Source organism: Cherax quadricarinatus, chromosome 55 (assembly GCF_038502225.1).
Source record: "Cherax quadricarinatus isolate ZL_2023a chromosome 55, ASM3850222v1, whole genome shotgun sequence".
Lineage (NCBI taxonomy): Eukaryota > Metazoa > Arthropoda > Malacostraca > Decapoda > Parastacidae > Cherax > Cherax quadricarinatus.
Genome location: NC_091346.1, coordinates 8,076,284 through 8,100,324, shown reverse-complemented (window position 1 = coordinate 8,100,324; position 24,041 = coordinate 8,076,284). Strand labels below are relative to the sequence as shown.

The 24,041-nt window shown below is 38.1% G+C and overlaps 1 protein-coding gene across 8 annotated transcripts in view; it reads left to right on the top strand.

The window, feature by feature from the left end:
* The window catches only part of LOC128698979 (26S proteasome non-ATPase regulatory subunit 9), a 69,296-nt gene that overhangs the window by 5,187 nt on the left and 40,068 nt on the right, over nt 1-24,041 (top strand). For 7 of the 8 annotated variants that reach the window (XM_053791481.2, XM_053791475.1, XM_053791477.2 and 4 more), the window contains exons 2-4: nt 463-609; nt 2,638-2,737; nt 11,837-12,018. In XM_053791481.2, coding sequence (XP_053647456.1) covers nt 517-609; nt 2,638-2,737; nt 11,837-12,018 — 375 coding nt within the window. In that variant the 5' untranslated portion in view covers nt 463-516. The remainder of the gene's footprint in view (nt 1-462; nt 610-2,637; nt 2,738-11,836; nt 12,019-24,041) is intronic. The other variant, XM_053791483.1, reaches the window with a different exon arrangement.

Sequence of the window (24,041 nt, the reverse complement as noted above, 5' to 3'; positions counted from 1 at the left end):
CTAGGATAACCCCAAAAATGTTAGTGACTTACTACTGTACCATTTCAGTCCTTGTAGTAGCAACTATTAGATAAAAATCAGTAAATCATATAATACATGAAAATGAAACACATCAGCATTAAAAATTAAAAACAAAAAAAGTTGTATTTAACATTGTGAATGTTAACTATACAAGAAATCAGTTTCTTCTCATTCTGTAGCTTCATTTATTAATTAATTTTTAGTTCTCCCAAACTGTTTTATACTAAGACTGGCCTTGACCTGGTTATGCAACATGTTCACTCCTTTATTGCTGTGTGGTAAAATGTTTATCCTGGCCACCTACTGTAGGTACTGTACTTAGTGGCAGTGATCCTCTATCATTGTCCTTCATGATTCACTAGACAAAATTAAGATGTCACAAACTTGACCACTAGTGTAGGATTTAAATAAGAGTGAAGGAACACACAAATATTATTCCAGGAAAGGAAGACGAAGAACTGTAAAATATACTTTACCACAAGTGAGTCTGGAAGCATGATATACACACGAGAATCAGTAATGGCCCTCATCGAGGAAAAAGAAAAAATAGAGCAAACTCTAAAAGAATTGTGGGATGTGCTGAAATCAGTAAGTACAGTAGTTATTTTTACTGGCATACAAAATTTACTATTTTGTTACACAGTATTAGTTTTTTCTTGTGCAAGTTAGATATTATTATTAAAAATGGTAATTCGTATTAGTGCCAGTAAGGATTTTCTATCATATCAGACCCCTCAAGGGAGGTGTGTTGAGGCCAGTGAAGGGCTCTAGATCCAAGGAATTGGAGCAGACCTTCAGTTACTTGGATTGTACTTGATTGCCTCCTCCTACCCCATATGCTGTATGATCTCTGTGGGTTTAGTACTCCCATCATGAATGTATGTATGCAGCATAATAATAATTCTTACCTATTAGAAACCATGGTCATTACTTATGGTGGTGCTCTTCTGGAATTCTCTTTCCTTTAAACCTTCACAGAAGCTGTCTTGTTGAATTGACTTTTGTACGTAAAAGACCCTGCGTGAATCTTAGCCCCAGCTTAGTGATGGGCTCTTGATCCAAGGACTTGGAGTTACTAGCCCCTTGGATCAAACCTAATTACCTCCCATTATCCAAGTAATATGTAAACCTTACAGGTTTAGCACTTTCCCATTAATGTAATAATGCTAATTAGCTTCAGTTTTGTTTCTGTAAGTGCTTGTCTCACCCAGTACATTGTCAGAGCTCTTAGTAAGTTGCACATGGACTAAAACTTCAGATATAGTGTGCTCAAGAGCATGTATAGAAAGGCTTATACAGTATATATATTTTTATGGACAGTTGTGGGGAGTGTTGCTTGAAGTCAGAATTAGTTGTGGTTTTAATTACTGTGTGTTACTGGCATAGAGTTGCCTAGGGAAGATAAGACTTGTGTGTTGACAGAACTGTCAACATTGTTAGGTAAAAAGACACATGTAGCTAATGAGGTATTTGGCTTGACAAAGCTCCTGCAGAGTGAAACATTGCCACACTAAAATGTCTTATTAGTTGTATGTGTCCTTTTACTGAGACAATTCTTGTATTAGAGATAAGAATTACATAAGTCGAAGGTACTGCTTTAATGAAAATATTATTAGAGTACTGTTCATGTATTGTTAATGCAAACATTTGTGTATATAGTGCTTAATAGGGTAATTCCCTAGCTGTGTTTACTGGGTCGAGCTTTGGGCCTGTCTCTTCAATTGTGACTAGTTAACATGGTAGTGAAGAAAATGATTTTGTAGATGGAATAACAATTTACATCTGGAGATAATACTCACAGGGTGAGAATTTTAAATAATAAAGGTGTAGTGAATATATAACTTGACTACTGTGAAGTTGCACTTTTGTAGTATATTTATGTGATTTTGATTTTTAGGCTGCCTTGGAAATGGGACCAAACTTCCTTCTTTACTACCCAGTACCTACATGGATTAACCAGTATCTCTGCATGTGTTTTATTATATTTCACAGGCTATTTAAAGATTTTTAATACTTGTTATACTGTACCTGGATAAATGGCTTTATTGACTTATTCTATGTTTTGTTTAATATGGTAACTGAATATGTTGAAAAAAAATTATTACAATGATAATTGGAAATGGAAAGACCCACTTAAACACACAAAATGAAGAAGAAAAGAAGGTGGATGTACTGTATATTTCAGCCTCTTCTGTAGATGTTTGTGTTTCATTTTATATCTCCAGGTGGGTTTTTCTGTCCATTGAGTAGTTATTATTACACTACCAGCATTGTACATTAATTTATGTTAAAAGAAAGTATAATTTTATTTAATATAGATTTGTAACATTCATGAAGAAATTCAAGGAAATCAGTTAGCCAGATTTTAGGATTGGAAGGGCAGTGCCTCTGAAGGAAGGGCAGGGATGTTGCACTTGGGGTATACTGACTTTAATGTCAGTAAGCACACTTTTGGCAGGAAAGTGAATGAATGATGGCAAATGTGTTTCCCTCTTTTGGATCATCCTGCATTGGTGGGAGTTGACAGTTAAGGTAAAAAAAAATAATTATATAGCTCATGTTTTTTTTACTCGGTAAGAAATAAAATGGTATATATGCAATAATTTCTCATTGCAGAATAATATGGGCATGACCGAACCAGTAATTGACAGTGAGGGTTACCCTCGCTCAGATATTGATGTTTACCAAGTACGTCATGCACGGCACCAGATAAAATGTAAGTGCCACTTATATTTCTCCTGTGTTACAGTGGAGCCTTGATATGCGACCTTAATTCATTCCAGAAGGCTGTTCGAGTGCCGATGCATTTGAGTATTGAACAAGTTTTTCCCAACCAATTTTCTGTTTGGTTGGCTGTTATCACTAATCTTCATAGGTCCCATGGTGACTTATTTATACAAATAATACAAAAAAAAAAAATTGTAAAGAAACACGAAATAGTCTACAGTGAAGTTCTGGCAGGTCAAATTTGTTTGGTCGAGTGCTGAGCTTTATTTGAGTAGGGAGCTGGTCATGTACCGAGGTTCCACTGTACTTTGGAAATTGAAAGAAAAATATTATTTTATTTTTAAAAAATAAAATACTTTTCTTTCAGTTTCCAAAGTAAAATATGATGAGCATACTATATTAATAATATAGATTTAATCTCAGAAGGTTAATAACAGAAACCAAGTAGTGTGGCAGATTTTCCATGGGGTCCTTGGGTCTTTTCCTCAGAATGCAATTGATTAACAATCAACTAACACCTAGATGTTAGGTAATTGGACACTTACAACTACTAAGATATTTATTGTGGCTACATTTTGCTCACCAGGAGCTTTGTCAAGGAAATTCTTTCTTGAAGTCGGAAGTCAAATTTTATTTTCCAGAATTACAGTGAAACCTCGGTTTTTGTTTGCCCTGGTTTTCATCTAATTTGGTTTATGACGATTTTTTTCATCAAAATTTTGTCCCAGTTTTCGTTCATCACCTCGGTTTTCGTCCGCCGTACCAAACGTCTGCCTGCCCGCATCCCCACAAAGCATCCCATTCATGCGTTCTGAGTCAGTCGTGTCTTTGTTTCTCGTTGAGTGAACATTACCTTGCGCATTCATATGAAACATTTTGTAATACGTAATTGCAAAGTACGAAAGTGGAGTGCATGTGTCGGAGCTGGTCAGGTTGTATAATAAAGCCCAATCAACCATCTCTACTATAGTGACCAGGAAAATGGCAATCAAGGAAGCTGTTCTTGCAAAAGGTGCAACTGTGATTATGAAACAGCGACCGCAAGTGTTAGAAAATGTTGAGAGACTGTTATTGGTGTGGATAAATGAAAAACAGATAGCAGGAGATAGCATCTCTCAAGCGATCATTTGTGAAAAGGCTAGGCAGTTGCATGACGATTTGGTAAAGAAATTGCCTGCAACTAGTGCTGATGTGAGTGAATTTAAGGCCAGCAAAGGTTGGTTTGAAAGATTTAAGAATCGTAGTGGCATACATAGTGTGATTAGGCATGGTGAGGCTGCCAGTTCAGACCAAAAAGCAGCTGAAAAATATGTGAAGGAATTCAAGGATTACATAGACAGTGAAGACTTGAAACCTGAACAAGTGTTTAATTGCGACGAAACAGGCCTGTTTTGGAAGAAAATGCCAAGCAAGACCTACATTACTGAGGAGGAAAAGGCACTCCCAGGACATAAGCCTATGAAAGACAGGCTTACTCTGTTGATGTGTGCCAATGCTAATGGTGATTGCAAAGTGAAGCCTTTATTGGTGTATCACTCCGTAACTCCCAGAGTGTTCAGGAAAAACGATGTCCTCAAGGCTAATTTGTGTGTGCTGTGGAGGCCAAATAGTAAGGCATGGGTCACTAGGGACTTTTTCTATGACTGGTTACACCATGAATTTGCCCCCACTGTGAAAAATTACCTAATTGAAAAGAAATTAGACCTTAAGTGCCTCCTGGTATTAGACAATGCCCCTGGTCCTCCTACAGACCTGGCAGAGCGACTTTCTGGGGACATGAGCTTCATTAAGGTCAAATTTTTGCCTCCTAATACCACTCCTCTCCTGCAGCCCATGGACCAGCAGGTCATTTCCAACTTCAAGAAACTGAACATAAAAGCTATGTTTCAAAAGTGCTTTGTAGTGACCACAGAAACTCAATTGACTCTTAAAGAGTTTTGGAAGGATCACTTTAATATCCTCAATTGTATAAACCTTATAGGTATGGCTTGGGAGGGAGTGACTAAGAGGACCTTGAAGTCTGCTTGGAAAAAACTGTGGCCAGAATGTGTAGACAAAAGGGATTTTGAAGGATTTGAGGCTAACCCTGAGAATCCTATGCCAGTTGAGGAATCCATTGTGGCATTGGGGAAGTCCTTGGGGTTGGAGGTTAGTGGGGAGGATGTGGAAGAGTTGGTGGAGGAAGACAATGAAGAACTAACCACTGATGAGCTGCTAGATCATCTTCAACAGCAAGAGGCCACACCTGAGGAAACTGCTTCGGAGGAGAGAAATTGAAGAAGTTGCCTACTTCAAAGATTAAGGAAATGTGTGCAGTGTGGCTTAAAGTGCAAACCTTTTTTGATGACAATCACCCTAACACAGCTATTGCAAGCCATGCTGGTGACTATTACACTGACAATGTTGTGAAACACTTTAGGAATGTCATAAAGGAATGGGAGGTACAGGCCACTATGGACAGATATGTTGTGCGACAGAAATCCAGTGACTCTCAAGCTGGTCCTAGTGGCATTAAAAGAAGAAGGGAAGTAACCCCAGAAAAGGACTTGCTACCTCAAGTCCTAATGAAAGGGGATTACCCTTCTAAACACTAACACCTCTCCCCTCCTCCCATCCCATCAATCATCACCAGATCTTCATTAAAGGTAAGTGTCAATTATTCTATTGTTATTGTAATTATTCTATTGCATTAAACTTAATATTTCATGCAGTAAAATTTTTTTTCATACTTTTGGGTGTCTTGCACAGATTAATTTGATTTCCATTATTTCTTATGAGGAAAATTGATTCACTTTTCGATATTTTCGGTATTCGATGAGCTCGCAGGAACGGATTAATATCGAATACCGGGGGTCCACTGTATTGGCACTTCCACCGTTTCCCACTCATGTAGATTACGTGTTAAGCACAGCCCCGTGATATATATTGTGAGTGGTAAATTTTTGCATAAACATAAGAGAATGGATCTGTGCAATAAGTCAACACAGTACAGCCTCTCCTCACTCATCGACAGAGTTCCGTTCCTAAGACCATGTCGGTAAACAAATTCGTTGTTAAGTGAGGGGCATACTGTAATGGCAGTGGGTTTGAACATCTGAACATAAGAAAGGAGGAGCACTGCAGTAGGCCTGTTGGCCCATACTAGGCAGGTCTTCACAATCCATTCTGCTAACAGAATATTTGCCCAACCCAATTTTCATTGCTACCCAAGAAATAAACTTTGATAATTCTATTTACTCATGTGCAAGTCCCACTCATATCCAACTTCTTTCACTCATGTATTTATCCAACCTAAATTTGAAGCTACCCAAGGTTTTAGCCTCAATAACCCTATTAGGCAGACTGTTCCACTCATCAACTACCCTATTTCCAAACCAGTACTTTCCTATATCCTTTCTAAATCTAAACTTGTCTAATTTGAATCCATTGTTGTGGGTTCTCTCTTGGCGAGATATCCTCAAGACCTTATTTATATCCCCTTTGTTAATACCCATCTTCCACTTTGGTCATGTCTCCCCTCATTTTTCCTCTTACAAGTGAATGTAATTTAAGGGTCTTCAATCTTTCTTCATACCGAAGATTTCTAATGTTATGTATTAATTTTGTCATTTGTCGCTGAATGTTTTCTAACGAATTTATATCCATTCTGTAAAATGGAGATCAGAACTGTGTCAACTTATGTCACCCATATTTGATATTGTTTTAACTGTACCATTCACTCATATACCCTTATCTTACATATGGAATTTGTGCATGGGGATCAACAACATCCAATCACCTAAAACCCCTAATAACCCAGCAAAAGGCAGCAGTAAGAATGATGATAAATTCCCACTCCCGCCAGCACTCAACAATCAATATTTGCACCAATAACTCACTACAGTTGTGACCGGGTGTGGAAGTGTGAATTGCTCATTACTCTAAAATTTGTTCATGATTGTAGCCATGTATAAATGCAAGTAACCATTCTTGCAGTATTCATTACCTTTGTAACTTGTGAGTTCATTACCTTGTACCTAGTTCAGCCATCAAAACTTTGGGGCTCAGTCCCTGGACCCATTGTGTACCTCTATAATCTGTTAATACCTTTGTAACTTGTCATGATTGTGACTAGACCTACCTGGAGTTCATTACCTTTGTAAATTGTGAATTCATTACCTCTGTAACTTGCTCAGCCATCAAAACTTTGAGGCCCAGTCCCTGGACCCATTATGTACCTCTGTAATCTTTTGACTACCGTCCACAGGATGGGTATGGGGTGCATAATAAACATATTAAACTAACAACTAACTAACGCCAGCATACTCCACCAATTTTCAAGTCTGAATCTGCTTACCATTAAGAACATCCATACTTATTCATGTGCCTACTACATACACAGAACAATACACGCAAATATAAAACCCCCACAAACTTTTCCTCACCAACCTAAACAGGACACATGACCACAACACAAGACACAGATCTCTTTTTGATATACCTCGTGTCCATATCACACTGTGTAAAAACTCTATGCACATAAAGGGCCCCAAAATATGGAATTCATTACTAGAAGATATTAAAGTAACCCAGTCTGAAAATCAATTTAAGACTCTTCTCAAAAGCCACTTAATCACCCTAGACTAAATGCTAAATACACAGTATACATTTACTCACCTATGTACTCCCACATCATAACTGAAACAATCACATTGAGCCTTTTATCCATTGTTGACAGGAATATAATTGAATCATTGTTTTTCACAAAAGCATTTTAGAATATAAATACGTATATCTTTGTATAATACAAATTTTGATTCATTTATAATTAATATTCTACTGTACAACTATGAAATAATTACTTTCCTACTGTACAACTATTAAATAATTACTTTCCTACTGTACAACTATGATATACCACTCCTTAGTATTAAGTAGAATGTAAGCCAATAATGTTAAGTTGGCCCATAATGCCAAGGCATAATAGAGGCTCTCTTTGCATTGCAGCCCACTATTGTATATACACAATCTCAATGTACTGTTTGCAAAGACATTAAATAAATAAATAAGTAAATGTCACCTTTGCACCATTTATAACATTTCTGGTATACATACTGTATTTTTAAATGTTTATACAGTAGTGTACTGTATATTGAAATAAACAGAATAGAGGAAATCGGCTCTAATATAAATTATTTAGGTATGCATACTGGTCAGAGAGCCTGTCGTAAATCTGAGTCATCGGTAAACGAGTATGTCACTAAGTGAGGAGAGGCTGTATAAGAAAGAATCCTACCCCATGCATTGTATGAAGGGGTAAACAAACTTCTGACTATGTGTTTGATTTAAAATAGTGACTTTGAGGAGTTTTAAGGATTTTCTTTTATTTTATTGGATGTTTCTTAGTATCATTTGATAGAATGGAAGACATACTAATTTCAGACAGAAAGTAGCATGAAATAAGCTTCAAAATATTAGGAATACTGGTGCTTAAAAAGAAAGAGTAGGACCTCTCTACCTCCCAAGTCAGTTTTAATGGTTTTTCTGGTCTACTTCAATTATTTTAACAGCTTAAACCATGGCAAGTCATTCTTGGTTTTACTTTAGTACCTGAGAAATAAGGTAAAACTTCAGTATTTTGTGGTGATTGACTCAAAATGGAGGGGAATGTTATATTGTTCTGATAATTGAATGGGCAGTTTCTTTCACTCACTTGATAGAATGGAGGCCATACTAACCAAATAGATTTGTCTGAATTGAACAATGGAAGTGACTTAAAATAGAAATCAAAGTGGGCAAAATTTCCAGTGCATAAATTGCACCCAGACCACAAACTCTGCCTACTTAATTCCATAAGTTCCCATTTGGTGTCATCATGTTTTGAAAAAATTCGGTATCTTTTTTTTTTTTTAAATCTTTACAGTGTCAGCACTTAATTCTAGGGATCACAGCAGTGAAAATTTGGAGGGTGCAGACTCACCCTTATTATCCATGTGCAGACTTTTTTTTTTTTTTTTAGTTCATCATTAACCTTAGTGTTTAAAAATCAGAGGTTCATAGCATGATAGGTTACAGATTGTGTCATCATCATTTAGTATTGGCTAAAGATCCTGTGTGGTATTTGGCAAGTCACTGATACAGCCGAGGAAGAGAAGAGGGCTCAAGATGCTACCTTAGGAGACACCTAATTTACTTGGTTGGATAGTCTGAGAATTTACCATTAATGACTGTTCTGTTGTATGTTAAGTATAGTTTGAAGTGGCTGCATGTGTGCACCTACTGAGACTGTAGCGATTCAGTTTATAAAGAAGAATACAGTAAGTAGTAGTAGCAGTTGGTAAGCAGGTGGGAGTAGCAGTAGTAGTAATCTCAGTGTATGATGATATTGAGTGATAGTAAGCTAATAGGAAACTATGTCTGTTGTGAAGGATGTTAACTTAGAGGCAGGTGGCCAAGTAATGTATGCTTGAAATGGTGAAGTCCAGAAGTTGTTGTATTCAAATATTTATCAGTACAGTATTTTAACCCTTTGACTGTTTCAGGCCCCTCTCTCAAACTGTCATTCTATGTCGCCAAATATTCGAAAAAAAAAATTATTTTTTCTTATGAAAATGTTAGGAATATTTTTCTGAGTGTTTTAAGCCTAAAAAAAAATTTTTTTGCCATCAGTACTTACCGAGATATAGAGCCGCAAAGTTTGCAGAAAGTGACGTGCGTACGGCAACAGCGGTGACTGCTGCCCACCCGGTATTCTTTTATTTACTCTAATTCAAAGGTTTCTTGCATTTTTCAATATTTTTCTGTTCCAGGTAACTTATGTGGCCTGTGAGACCAATGTAAGGTGCATTCTTCAAATATACACTCATTGTTTACAACACAATAACAGAACAAACTTTATCACTATTAGTGTATACACTTTGTTTACACAAACAAACAATACAAAACAATGTTTATTACTATTGTTCCATAATATATATACATATGTACAGTCACTAAACACGTTCCTAGAACTGCTGCAGCTTGTGGAACTCTTTGAAACATTGGTATATGCAGAGGGGCACTTGACACTCCTCACACATAAAACGAGTGTCTCTGCATGTTTGCAGGCGTTTTGTGGTATGTGTACATACATAACACCTCTTCTGAGCATTTTTCTTGGCAGTAGTAGGAGGCAGTTGTATGGGGGTAGTGATCACCAGGCCTGAAACGAGATGACGTGTGTTGGTAATTTCATGGGTGCTGGTCTATTGCAGGTGTTGCTCCTTGGTACTTTGCAATTATTTGTCTGATTACTGACAAGCAAAATTCACCATATTTCGGTGTTTTGTTGGTCTTCAACTTGTATATGTTATAAGCATTTAGCATAGAGATATCAACAAGATGGAAAAAAAGTTTTATACACCACTTATAACTCTTGCGTACACAGTCTGCAAACCCAATCTGCATGTACATTTGTCCACTAAGCGCATATTGAGGTTGTAGTCCATGACAGCTGCAGGCTTTAGAATGGGTTCATTGGTCTCTCTGTTGTGCCTGCCACTGTGTACCATTTCGTTTCGGTGAACTGATGTCAACAATGTGACATCACGTTTGTCATGCCACCGAAATGCCATGATGTCATTGGCAGCAAAGGCTTGCACCTCCCCTCTGCAAGTGCCAGCGTCGAACCTTGGCATATGTTTATGATTACGACGCACTGTGCCACACACGTCTGTCAAGTTCACTCACAAGAAATCACTGAGTAAGGGGCTTGTGTACCATTTATCAGTAAATAACATATGCCCCTTACCAAGATATGGTTCCATCATTGTTCGAACCACATCACCAGAGATACCCAATAACTTCATGGTATCTCTCAAAGTATTACTGCCAGTGTACACAATGATATCCAAAACTAGACCACTTCTGCAATCACACAGTACAAATAGCTTTATACCAAAGCGTTTCCTCTTGCTTGGTATATATTGCTTGAATGAGAGTCTTCCTTTGAATAAAATCAAGGACTCATCAATAACAAACTTCCTGAAGGGATAAAAATACATGCAACACTTTTGTTTCAGGTACATAAACACATTTCTTATCTTGGAAATATAAACACAAATGCAGTATAATGTGATCCTTTATTGACAACGTTTCACCCACACAGTGGGCTTTTTCAAGTCACACACGGATCTACCTGGGGTTGGAAGGTACGGGAGTATTTATATTCATGTTCAGAATGTTGAGGTCAGGTGGAGAATGCTGCATCTGATGATCTACCGGGTGGGGTTATAGAGTCTTGGGTAGCTAGGCAGGGGTATTGGACAAGTTGTGAGTAGACCTTCTGCAGTGTTCTATATTCTTATGTGGGATAGCGATGAAGAAGTTTCTTGGCGAGTGGTTCAGCTATGTTATAGAAGCCATTGTTCTGGTTGAAATTGTTGGTTATAGAGATAAGCGATGATTCCAGGATTCTTCTGTATTGAGTGTTGTCTTCTGTGGCTATAAGTCTTGAGTTTCTGTAGTTAATTAAATGGTTGTGTGAATTGCGATGTTGTACACAGGCATTCCTTGTATTGTCAGTCCTGCTTGCATATTGGTGTTCTGAAATAGCTATCACTTGGGAACAAAAGACCTCCAATCCGCCGAGGAGTGAGGAACTTCTTACTGAGAGGCATGGTGAAAATGGACTAACAAGATGGCGTTCCCACAATGCACTGCTGGGTCCCAGATTTTTTTCACAGGGTGCACACCGACCACTGAGACCCATTCTCTCTCATGTAGGCCTACCAGGCCTTTCCCGCTTGATTTGAAGCCGCTAGAATTTGTGCATATAAATACGTCAGAAACATTGGCTCGTAAGACGTATTTATACGTCGTAAACAGTCAAAGGGTTAAAAAAATCATCAAAAAATTATTAGATAAAATTGTTTTTGGAGTATGCGAGTTTCTGGAGTTTGGAATTCTGGCTTATTGAGATTTTACTTACTGTATTTTTCTTGTGTCTCTGGAGAGACTGTTACAGTATACACTAATCCTATGTTACAGAATTCTTGAACAATAATAAATATTTATTTGAATTATTTTCTTTTTGAGTATTGATTTATGTTTGTTACTTCTTGATGTATAGGCTTGCAGAATGACCATACAGCCCTCTTGCAGCGCATTGAAGAAGGCCTGGCTGTTGTTCTCAGCCCCTCCAGTGCAGAGAATTTAGATCCCAATGGCATCAATATTTCTCCTGCATCACCAGCCCGTGAACCATTTGCTAAAGTGGATCACGTTTCTCTTGGCTCACCAGCAAACATGGCAGTAAGTCACCTCGGGGTTGAGACTTTTTATTGTCTTAGTTTAATTCATTAGTATACCTTAAATTTTTGCCAGCCTTTCTTCTGCTTAAAATTTATTTGAATTTCTTGTGCTGTGTATCTTTTCTGCCTTTTAACCCGTAAATGGTTCAAGCAGATCTACGTTCACATGTGTAGTGCTCCAAAAGTAGATCTATGTTTTTTTTACATATTTTCAAATATAACAAAAAAAAAAGTAAATCAAAGTTTTTTTTACACATTTTCAAATGTAAAAAAAAAAAAATCTACTTTTTTTACATACTTTCAAATGTTGAAAAAACGTATATATACGTTTGGACTGTTTATGGGTTAACTCTATTAGATATATTATCCAAATACAATATTTGGTTTGATGTCAAATTTTCTATACTTTTGTTACAAATTTGGTGTCGCCCCCTGGTGGATAATTTTAGAGCCAGTTTCTTTTTGTGTTGGGTGGGGTTCCTCTGAGCACTGGAGAAACAATGAATATTGGAAAATTACACCAAACTCAATACGTACCAAGATATGAGCAATGTTTTATTTAACCTCATGTCCCAGATTACATGGTTTTGAAGAATGAAAAATGCATTTTTTCTTAAAGGTCTGTTAATCCATTGTCCATATTACTACCTCATATTTTTTTAAATACTATTAATTGATATTACTTACTAAAATTAATAATTAATTACCATTTTTACTATCAGTACAATTTACTCTTAACATTTTTGACATCATTTAATTACCATTACTTGTCTAATTACCATAACCTGTTTTAATACCACATTTACTATCTTGGTGCTCTTAATACCTTGTACTGCCAAATAACCTCTAGTATAACTACCAGTGCAATATTGAATCCAAATAACTGTTCTTAAAATTTAATACTTGAAATGAACATTACTTTTTCACTTTTTTTTTTTTTTTTTTTTTTTTTTTTTTTTTTTTTTTTTTTTTTTTTTGCTAATTAATCTTTTTTTTTATAATCATTGTTACTTACTAAAATTTTATTAAACACCATATTTACTACCAGTCAATTTTACTTTTGTAAATTAATCATTATTTTATACTTTTCATAACATTTTGTTGCCAAATTTTCAAGTTTGTATATTCAACTCCAACCTTTATATTATCCTTTGTACCTGTGTACCTGTCTACCATCTTTCTGTCATATTATAACCAAGTCATTGCCATTGTTATTTTTTACTTATTATTCTTTTGGTACTTTAATTTGTGAATTTTATTTTGTCAATTTAAATCTAGTTATACTCTTGATCTTGTTAACAACCTATATCAGACCCTAGTGCAATTGCAAGTACCATTTTAATTTGTATTTTTATATTATATAATATTATATTAAGGGAATGTATGAAAGTATAGTAGTACCAACACTCTTATATGGGTGTGAAGCTTGGGTGGTAAATGCAGCAGCGAGGAGACGGTTGGAGGCAGTGGAGATGTCCTGTTTAAGGGCAATGTGTGGTGTAAATATTATGCAGAAAATTCGGAGTGTGGAAATTAGGAAAAGGTGTGGAGTTAATAAAAGTATTAGTCAGAGGGCAGAAGAGGGGTTGTTGAGGTGGTTTGGTCATTTAGAGAGAATGGATCAAAGTAGAATGACATGGAAAGCATATAAATCTATAGGGGAAGGAAGGCGGGGTAGGGGTCGTCCTCGAAAGGGTTGGAGAGAGGGGGTAAAGGAGGTTTTGTGGGCAAGGGGCTTGGACTTCCAGCAAGCGTGTGTGAGCGTGTTAGATAGGAGTGAATGAAGATGAATGGTACTTGGGACCTGACGATCTGTTGGAGTGTGAGCAGGGTAATATTTAGTGAAGGGATTCAGGGAAACCGGTTATTTTCATATAGTCGGACTTGAGTCCTGGAAATGGGAAGTACAATGCCTGCACTTTAAAGGAGGGGTTTGGGATATTGGCAGTTTGGAGGGGTATGTTGTGTATCTTTATATGTGTATGCTTCTGAACTGTTGTATTCTGAGCACCTCTGCAAAAACAGTGATAATGTGCGAGTGTGGTGAAAGTGTTGAATGATGATGAAAGTATTTTCTTTTTGGGGATTTTCTTTCTTTTTTGGGTCACCCTGCCTCGGTGGGAGACGGCCGACTTGTTGAAAAAAAAAAAAAAAAGTTTATACCTAGTTGTACTTTAGCTCATTCTAGCTCAATACATAGACAACACTAAATTCATTATATTAGACCTTAGTGCAATTACAAGAGTGAGTCTGGTGCCACTTGTAATTTGTTTTTTGTTTTTATAGTATTAGTTTATACCTAGTTGTACTTTAGCTCATTCTAGCACAACACATTGACAATATCAATTTCATTATGTTTATTAGTGACTATACTCTATATGACCAAAGTGCTTTAGCGGTATACTTATCCAAACCTCCCACCACTACAGAAATCAGTATTAGAACTCACCACATAATACAGGATATAAACAACAACTATTTAAACCTAAAAGATGAATGATCACGTTGACCCTGATCTAAACCTCCATAATCTAACACACAATCAAAACTTATTGGAAAGTAACTGCCTTTATTACACAGCATCACAAGCCAGCACTATCCTGAACACTGCTCAAAGTCTATCAGTTCTTAACTACAACATCAGGTCCTTAAGCAAACACTATGATGACCTCCTGGCACTCCTTGAGTCACTAAAGACACCCTTCTCCTGCATTATTCTTACTGAGACCTGGCTTAAGCAGGACACAATTGATATCTACCGACTACCAGGATACACAGCAGACCATACCAAGTTGGGGGTGGTACTGCAATCTATTACTCTAACCAACTATCTTGTATTAGCACTAATTGCTTTAGTGATGAATATGGGGAATACATTTTTGCTAATTTTACTGTAAAAAACCTCAAGATGCCTATAACAATTGGTGCCATATACTGGATACCCCACACAAACATCCCAAACTTCAGTGAGAATCTAAAGTCACTAATAACAAACAGACAAATGAACAAGCACCACCTTCTCTTAGCTGGAGACTTCAATATCAACCTTGGCCTACCAGATGATCAGACTGTAACTGATTTCATCAACAATATGAGCAACACACTCCTCATACCATCAATAACTAAACCAACCAGGCTGACTGATACAAGTGCAACCATAATAGACCACATATGGACCAATATACTAGCCCCCCTTAAATCAGGAATAATCACAGACAGCACTACAGACCACTACCCTACCTTCCTCTTAACAAAAATTAGTAAGCCACCACTCGAATACAACAAAGTTTCATTTAGACTCCATGACGAGGCCTCAATAAGGAATTTCACAACAGACCTAAAGACTGTTGACTGGCCTACAGAATTCTCCAATGCCAATGGTATTGACGATTGGACAGACATTTTTCTTAACAAAATACTTAGACTATACAACAAACATTGTCCTATAAAAACGAAACAGATCACGAATAAACGGCTTGGTTGCCCATGGCTAACCAGCACCATTCTGAAATCCATTGATAAGAAACACCAATATGAAAAGCAATATAGACAGGGCTTAATACACAAAGATATTCTTAAACAATATTCAACAGTTCTCACCAAATTAATAAAGAAAGCCAAACAACTGTACTACTCCAGCGGATTCACTGACACAAGAGGAGATATAAAAAAGACCTGGAAAACACTTTCCCAGATTCTGGGGACCCACAAACTGAAAAAAAAACAAGAATATTGTTCTAACTGAACCTCATGAAACACCACTGCATCCCACTGATACAGCTAAGAAGATAAATGACTTCTTCTCAAACATAGGATCTAATCTCGCCAGTAAAATCCCATGTACCAATGCCTGTGCTGGGGACTATCTAGATGGGAATTTCCCAAATTCCTTCTATCTTGTACCAACTGAGCCCACGGAAGTCACCGCGATCATAAAGTCACTTAAAAATAACTCGGGGAATCTGTCTCACATCCCACCATTATTGTACAAGCGAGCAGCCCATGTCCTTTTGCATGCTATTACATTACTTTTTAACAAGTCACTAGAAACTAGCACTTTCCCGACACTACTCAAGACAGCAAGGGTTACACCAGTACATAAAGGTGGTGACCCTACAGACGTAAACAACAATAGGCCAATATCAAACTTACCATTGCTATCCAAAATCTTCGAGAAACTCGTGCACAGGAGACTATATTCATTTATAACATCACAAAACATACTCGACCCCTGCCAATTTGGATTCAGGAAAAATAAAAGCACTAATGATGCAATTATAAAAATGCTAGACCTGCTTTACACAGCATTGGAAAATAAGGAATATCCACTAGGAATTTTTATTGACCTAAGAAAAGCGTTTGACACAGTAGACCACGGCATCTTACTCCACAAATTTGACAACTATGGTATAAGAGGCCATGCATTTGCATATTTTAAATCATACCTTTCTAATAGGTATCAGTATGTCACCGTTAAAGACACAGCCTCATCAATACAGCCACTTGATACCGGAGTTCTGCAGGGAAGTGTCCTTGGACCCCTGCTCTTCCTCATTTACATCAATGATCTTCCAAACATATCCCAACACCTGAAACCCATTGTCTTTGCTGACGACACGACTTATGTCATCTCCCACCCTAATCTTGCCACCCTCAACACCATTGTTAACGAGGAGCTGCTCAAAATATCGACTTGGATGACAGCCAATAAACTTATACTTAACACTGGCAAAACCTACTATATTATGTTTGGTAGCCGAGCAGGTGTTGCGCTACTTAACATTAAGATTGACAACACTCTAATTGCCAGACATAATGAGGGCAATTTCCTTGGCCTATACCTCGACAACAACCTAAATTTCAGCTCCCATATCCAACACATAACCAAAAAAGTATCCAAAACGGTGGGGATCCTCTCCAAGATACGATACTACGTGCCGCAAACTGCCCTTCTCACACTGTACCATTCACTTATATATCCATACCTCACCTATGCTATCTGTGCTTGGGGTTCAACTGCAGCAACACACCTAAAGCCAATAATAACCCAACAAAAAGCCACAGTAAGAATAATCACTAAATCCTATCCCTGGCAACACACCCCCCCACTCTTCATAGATCTAAACTTACTCCCTGTTCAGTACATCCACACTTACTACTGTGCAATCTGTATCTACAGGACCTTAAATTCCAGTATTAACCTTGACCTAAAATGCTTTCTTGATAGTTGTGACAGGATCCACAGGCATAACACCAGACACAAACATCTCTTTGACATTCCCCGTGTTCGACTAAACCTTTACAAAAATTCAATGTATTTCAAAGGACCTAAAATCTGGAACACCCTACCTGAAAACTCTAGAACTGCAGACACATTCATCACTTTCAAAACTACAGTTAGAAAACATCTTATCTCCCTGATCCACTCTGACAACTAACTACATGATAACCACCTGGTGGTTCACAATTACACTCACTCACCCACTCACTGTAAACCCATAAATACTAATCTTAATCTTAAAATAATAAATCCTAACTAGTCATAAGTTTGCCTATGATACTCCAATGTAGACACTTTGTATTGTGCCAAAACAAAAGTATTCACATTGCTAAACTCACAAATTATGATGTAGTCACTTAGCCTTAATACCATAATCTGTAAGGATTTAATGTTAAGAATTAATCTAAGTCTGCTCGAAATGCCTAGCCAGGCTAGGTGTCCTAGTGGCCCCCTCTGTAATTAGTATTTTATAACATGTAAACCACACAATACCCAAAACCTGTAAACCCCACATTGTAACCCTTATAGAGAATAAACTTGAATTGAATTGAATTGAAGACATATTTGATGAGTGATGAGATGGGAGGAGGGCAGAGGATGGAAGAGTTTGCAATTGTTTGGAAGGGGAATCCCCTTCCATAAGGAATTTAGTTACCAAGTCCTTTTCCGGAGTTACCTCCCTTCTTCGTTTTTTAATGTCACTAGGACCAGCTTGAGAGTCACTGGACCCCTGTCGAACCAAAAATCTGTCCAGAGAGCTGTGTTTCTGGCATGTCTTTAAGATTTCCCTAAAATGGGACACAACATTGTCATTGTAGATGTTGCCAGCACGGCTTGCAACAGCTGTGTCAGGGTGATGTTCATCCATAAAGGTTTGCACTTCAATCCACTTTGCACAAATGTTCTTAATCTTTGAAGAAGGCAACTTCCTCCATCTCTCTTCCTCCTCCTCCTCCTCCTTCTCCTCATCTGAAGGAAATTCCTGAGCTGTAGACTGTTGCTGTTGTACCTCAAGCTCTTGCTGGTCTGTAGTGGTTAGCTCTTCATTGTCGTCGTCCACCAGCTCTTCCATATCCTCGCCACTAACCTCCAACCCCATGGACTTCCCCAATACCACAACTTTCATTGGCTCCTCAGGGTTAGCCCCAAACCCTTCAGAATTCCTCTCTTGTACACATTGTTGCCACAATTTTCTCCAAGCAGAATTCAAAGTTCTGCAAGTCACTGCCTCCCAAGCCTTACCTATAAGGTTTATGCAACTGAAGATACTGAAGTGATCTTTCCAGAACTCTCTTAGGGTCAGTTCAGTGTCTGAGGTCACTTCAAAGCACTTTTGAAACACTGCTTTGGTGTACAGTTTTTTGAAATTTGAAATGACCTGCTGGTCCATGGGCTGGAGGAGAGGAGTGGTGTTAGGGGGCAAAAAGTTATCTTTGTTGAAACTAAACTCCGGCACCATTTGCTCTTCCAAGTCTGGAGGATGAGCAGGAGCATTGTCCATTAACAGGAGGCACCTGAGTGCAATTTATTTTCCAGTAGGTATTTCTTCACACTGAGGCCAAACACGTCATAGAACCAATTGAAGAAAATGTCCCTAGTGACCCATGCTTTACTGATTGCCCTCCACATCACACACAATTTAGGCTTGACGACACTGTTTTTCTTGAACACTCTGGGAGTGTCAGAGTGATACATGAGTAAAGACTTCATTTTGCAATTCCCACTAGCATTACTACAAAACATGAGAGCCTGTCTTTCATAGGCTTGTGTCCTGGAAGTGCCTTTTCCTCCTGAGTAATGTAGGTCCTGTTTGGCATTTTCTTCCAAAACAGGTCTGTTTCATCACAATTGAACACTTGTTGGGGTTTTAATTGTTCAGCCTCTATGTACCCCTTAAAGTCCTGCACATATTTTTCAGCCGCTTTTTTGTCAGAACTGGCAGCCTCACCATGCCTTATCACACTGTGTATGCCACTATGATTCTTAAATCTCTCAAACCAACCTTTGCTGGCCTTAAATTCACCAATATGAGCACTAGTTTCAGGCATTTTCTTAATGAGATCATCATGCAACTGCCATGCCTTTTCACATATAATTGACTGTGAAACACCATCTCCTGATAATTGTTTCTCGTTGATCCACGCCAACAACAGTCTCTCCACATCTTCGAGTATTTGCAATCTCTGTTTTTTAAGCACATTTGCACCTTTCACAACAACAGCTTCTTTGATTGCCTTTTTGTTGGCCAAGATAGTAGTGATGGTTGAATGGGGTTTGTTATACAACCTGGCCAGCTCGGAGACACACACTCCACTTTCATATTTTGCGATGATCTCTTTATTGAATTCAATAGTATTTCTCACCCTCTTTACCACAGGGCTGGCACTAGAAGCTTTCTTTGGGCCCATGGTGGCTTATTTAGCAGTTACAAGCACTAAAAACAATGGAATAATACAAAATGTATCGCATGTATGCGTGGAATAGTCCTCACTCGCTTGTAAACAATGGCACACTGGATGTACATGGAGTGGCAGGGCCACTCAGGCCGCATGGACACGATCGGGACGAATGACTTTGACCGTGTTCTTTGTCATTAACTGAGCTAATATTTTGATGCAAAAACGTGTTGTTATCCGATTTTTACGTTATCCAATGACGTCGTTAACGGAGGGTCCACTGTACTCTCAGTAATGACTACCTTGCACTTTTGAACTCTATGAGCCTTTTTCTCAGCCTTTGGCAACTAATGATGATGAGTGAAAAGCAGATGGCACTAGATCTCTGTGAGTCATCATGCTTTTATGCAGAAATTAGTGTTCTACACAAAACTATTTATTATATTATGTGTTTGATGATCCAAATCATGGTGGAGGCAGCTAAACTTAGATGTGTGAAATGCATGTCTCAGGAGACAGGAACTCACAACCAGGGAATAAATTCTTCTAAACCAAATTATTTTTAGGCATCTCTGCATTTATGGATATAGAATAGGTAGTAGGTTGGTAGACAACAACCACCCAGGGAGGTACTACTGTCCTGCCAAGTGAGTGTAAAATGAAAGCCTGTAATTGTTTTACATGATGGTAGGATTGCTGGTGTCTTTTGTCTGTCTCATAAACATGCAAGATTTCAGGTATGTCTTGCTACTTCTACTTACACTTAGGTCACACTACACATACATGTACAAGCATATATATACACACCCCTCTGGGTTTTCTTCTATTTTCTTACTAGTTCTTGTTCTTGTTTATTTCCTCTTACCTCCATGGGGAAGTAGAACAGAATTCTTCCTTCGTAAGCCATGCATGTTGTAAGAGGCGACTAAAATGCCAGGAGCAAGGGGCTAGTAACCCCTTCTCCTGTATGCATTACTAATTGTAAAAGGAGAGACTTTCATTCCTTTTGGGCCACCCCACCTCAGTGAGATGCAGCCGGTGTGTTGAAAGAAGAAAGAAGAATATACATGTAATAGGGTGGCTAGGGGAACAAGGTGGCAGACATTGCAAGTGTATGGCATAGGTAGTGAATTACTAAATGCTGTAAAGAAATTTTATGAGGATAGTGAGGCTCAGGTTAGGGTGTGTAGGAGAGAGGGAAATTACTTTCCAGTAAAAGTAGGCCTCAGACAGGGATGTGTAATGTCACCATGGTTGTTTAACATATTTGTAGATGGAGTTGTAAAAGAAGTAAATGCTAGGGTGTTGGGGAGAGGGGTGGGATTAAATTATGGGGAATTAAATACAAAATGGGAGTTGACACAGTTACTTTTTGCTGATGATACTGTACTTTTGGGAGATTCTAAAGTTGCAAAGGTTAGTGCATGAGTTTGGGAGGGTGTGCAAAGAAAGCTGAAAGTGAACATAGATAAGAGTAAGGTGTTGAGGGTATCAAATGAGTCAGGTAAAAAAATGGATATCACATTAAAAATAAAAAAGGAAGAAATGGTTATATTAACCCTTTGACTGTCGCAACCCCCAATCCTGAGGTGTCTCCTAGTGTCGCAAAATTTAAAAAAAAAACAAAAATTATTTTTTCTTATGAAATGATAGAGAATCTTTTCCCGATTGTAATGACACCAAAAAAACGAAATTTGATGGAAAACTGACGGAATTATGCTCTCGCGAAGTTAGCGACCTCGGCGCTGTTTACAAATCGGCGATTTCGCGCACTTTGAGCCCTATTTTCGGCTAATTCCATTGTTCCAGTCGCCCAAACTCATAGCTATTTCTTTCGAACTCCATTTTTTCTATCCACTGAGTACAAGAAACTGCCCATTTACCGATTTCAACTACCTAATAATGTGGTCAGAAATTTGCAATTTGGCCAATTTCACGAAAACTAAAAAATATGACAATTTCAAAATAAGGTCCAGAATGAACAATGCAGACATTCCTGGCTCTAAAATAACATTTTCTTTGCTCATCAGTCATGTCTCCAGGCCCCTCTGATATTACTCTTGCTTTCTATTTTGAATTTTTATTCAAACAAAAAATAGAAGACTTACTATTATGCAGATTACTGCAATACTGTAATAATTGTATAAATAACATCAATCCATTCATGACTGCATATTAGAATGGCTAGTTGGACATTTATTGGACAATGGCATCATTTGTTTACTTTTGAACATTGGCAAAAATCAAACATTTCCCCTACTTTGAGCTCCATTTCTAGGTTCTTTTTTATAGTAAAATCAATCAAAATCACCTCTATTTCTGTAATATGTTTTCCATTCTATCAAATGAGACCAAGAAAACGAGAATACAACCATAAATACTATATGAAAATAGACCACAAAGTCGGCATTTTAATTAAAAAAAAACTGTCGGAGTTTTTTTTTTCTCATTATGCACTGTGTGCTCCAGGATTTTTTTTATATGGTGCACACTGACCACACAGACCCATTCTCTCACATGTGGGCCTACCAGCTTTCTCCTGCTTGATTTGAAGCCGCTAGAATTTATGAGTATATATACGTCAAACACGGTACCTCGTAAGACGTATATATATGGCCGCGACAGTCAAAGAGTTAATAACCATTAATTTCTAAATGGGTGGACTGGTAAGCCAGCAGAAAGCCTCAGTCAGGTGACCAAAAGCTCCAATGGCGGATCATCTGACTAAGATCTGTGTCAGGAAACACTTGTCCTGTTTCTTGACGAACCTTACCTAACCTCGCATAGGAGGAAGGGAGTATGGAAGAAGTGAATATGCTCAGATATTTGGGAGTAGATCTGTCAGCAGATGGGTTTATGAAGGACGAGGTTAACTGTAGAATTGATGAAGGAAAAAAAGGTGAGTGGTGCATTTAGGTATCTGTGTAGACAAAAACGTTATCCATGGAGGCAATGAAAGGAATGTACGGGAGTATAGTGGTACCAACACTCTTATGTGGGTGTGAATGCTGCAGCAAGAAAGAGGCTGGAGGCATTGGAAATGTCATGTCTAAGGGCAGTTGGGTGGTGTAAATATTATGCAGGGAATTCGTAGTGTGAAAATTAAGAGGAGGAGTGGAGTTACTAAAAGTATTGTTCAGAGAGCTGCAAAGGGGTTATTGAGGTGGTTTGGTCATTTAGAAATGATGGAGCAAAATAGGTTGACTTGGAGGGTGTATAAATCTGTAGTGGAGGGGAGGAGGGGTAGGGGTCATCCTAGGAAAACTTGGAGGGAGGGGGTAAAAGTTGTTTTGTGTGCAAGGCACCTGGACATGCAGAAATCATGTGTGAGTATGTTAGGAGTGAATGGAGATGAATTGTTTTTGGGATCTGATGAGCTGTTGGATTGTGAGCAGGGTAATATTTTGTGAAGGAATTCAGGGAAACTGGTTGACCAGACTTGAGTTTTGGAGGTGGAAAGTACAATGCCTGCACTTTAAAAGAGGGGTTTGGCATATTGGCTGTTTGGAATGACATCTAAACTGTCATATCTGGGTATCTCTGCAAAGAGAGGGATATTGTGTGAGTGATGGTGAAGGTGTTTCCTTTTTAGGTCACCCTGCCTTGGTGGGAGACGTCCTTTCCTCCAAACAAAACCTGGAGGGCTACCAGTGACAGTCTAGAGCTTAATCTATCTAGACTTTTGGAAAGGTGCCTACAGGTTACATAGGCACGATACTCTTTATGCATACAGTATTGATAGGATATACATTGCTGTGACTGTAGATCTTAGGCCCAGAGGATCCCACTTCAACCTTCAGTTTAAAGTCTCAGTCTTACCTGGTTGGACACCCAGAGGGTAAATATGGACCTCTCCTGGAGGCACAGATCCAATACAACATTTAGCATCTTAACAAAGAAATGTAATACAGGTCTGCCATCACAAATCCGGCAATCAGACATCCGGTTCCATCAATTATTTGGCACTAATTTCAGCTAGCATAGTTTCAAATTTCCAGGGTTGCCACACCAACCTGCTGCTACTGTTTGGTGGTTCTACTTGCTGCATAAGTCATTCCAATTTCCTTTTCAACATTTATTGTTATAGCCTGCTTGCTTTTAGCCCTAGCCATGGTTCCAATGAATAAAAGAAATTTTTCTCGTTGTGTAAAGCACATACACAGTACATTATCTATAAAAGATAAGGTGGCTTTGAAGCCACTGTCGGTTGCCATGAGCTCAGTCTCGTGATACAGGGGAATATGCTTTATTATTACACTAATATCAACACTATGGCCTATTTGCCTATCACACTTGATCTAATATGACATAATAAACAACATAAATAACAAAAAAACAAGTTAAATA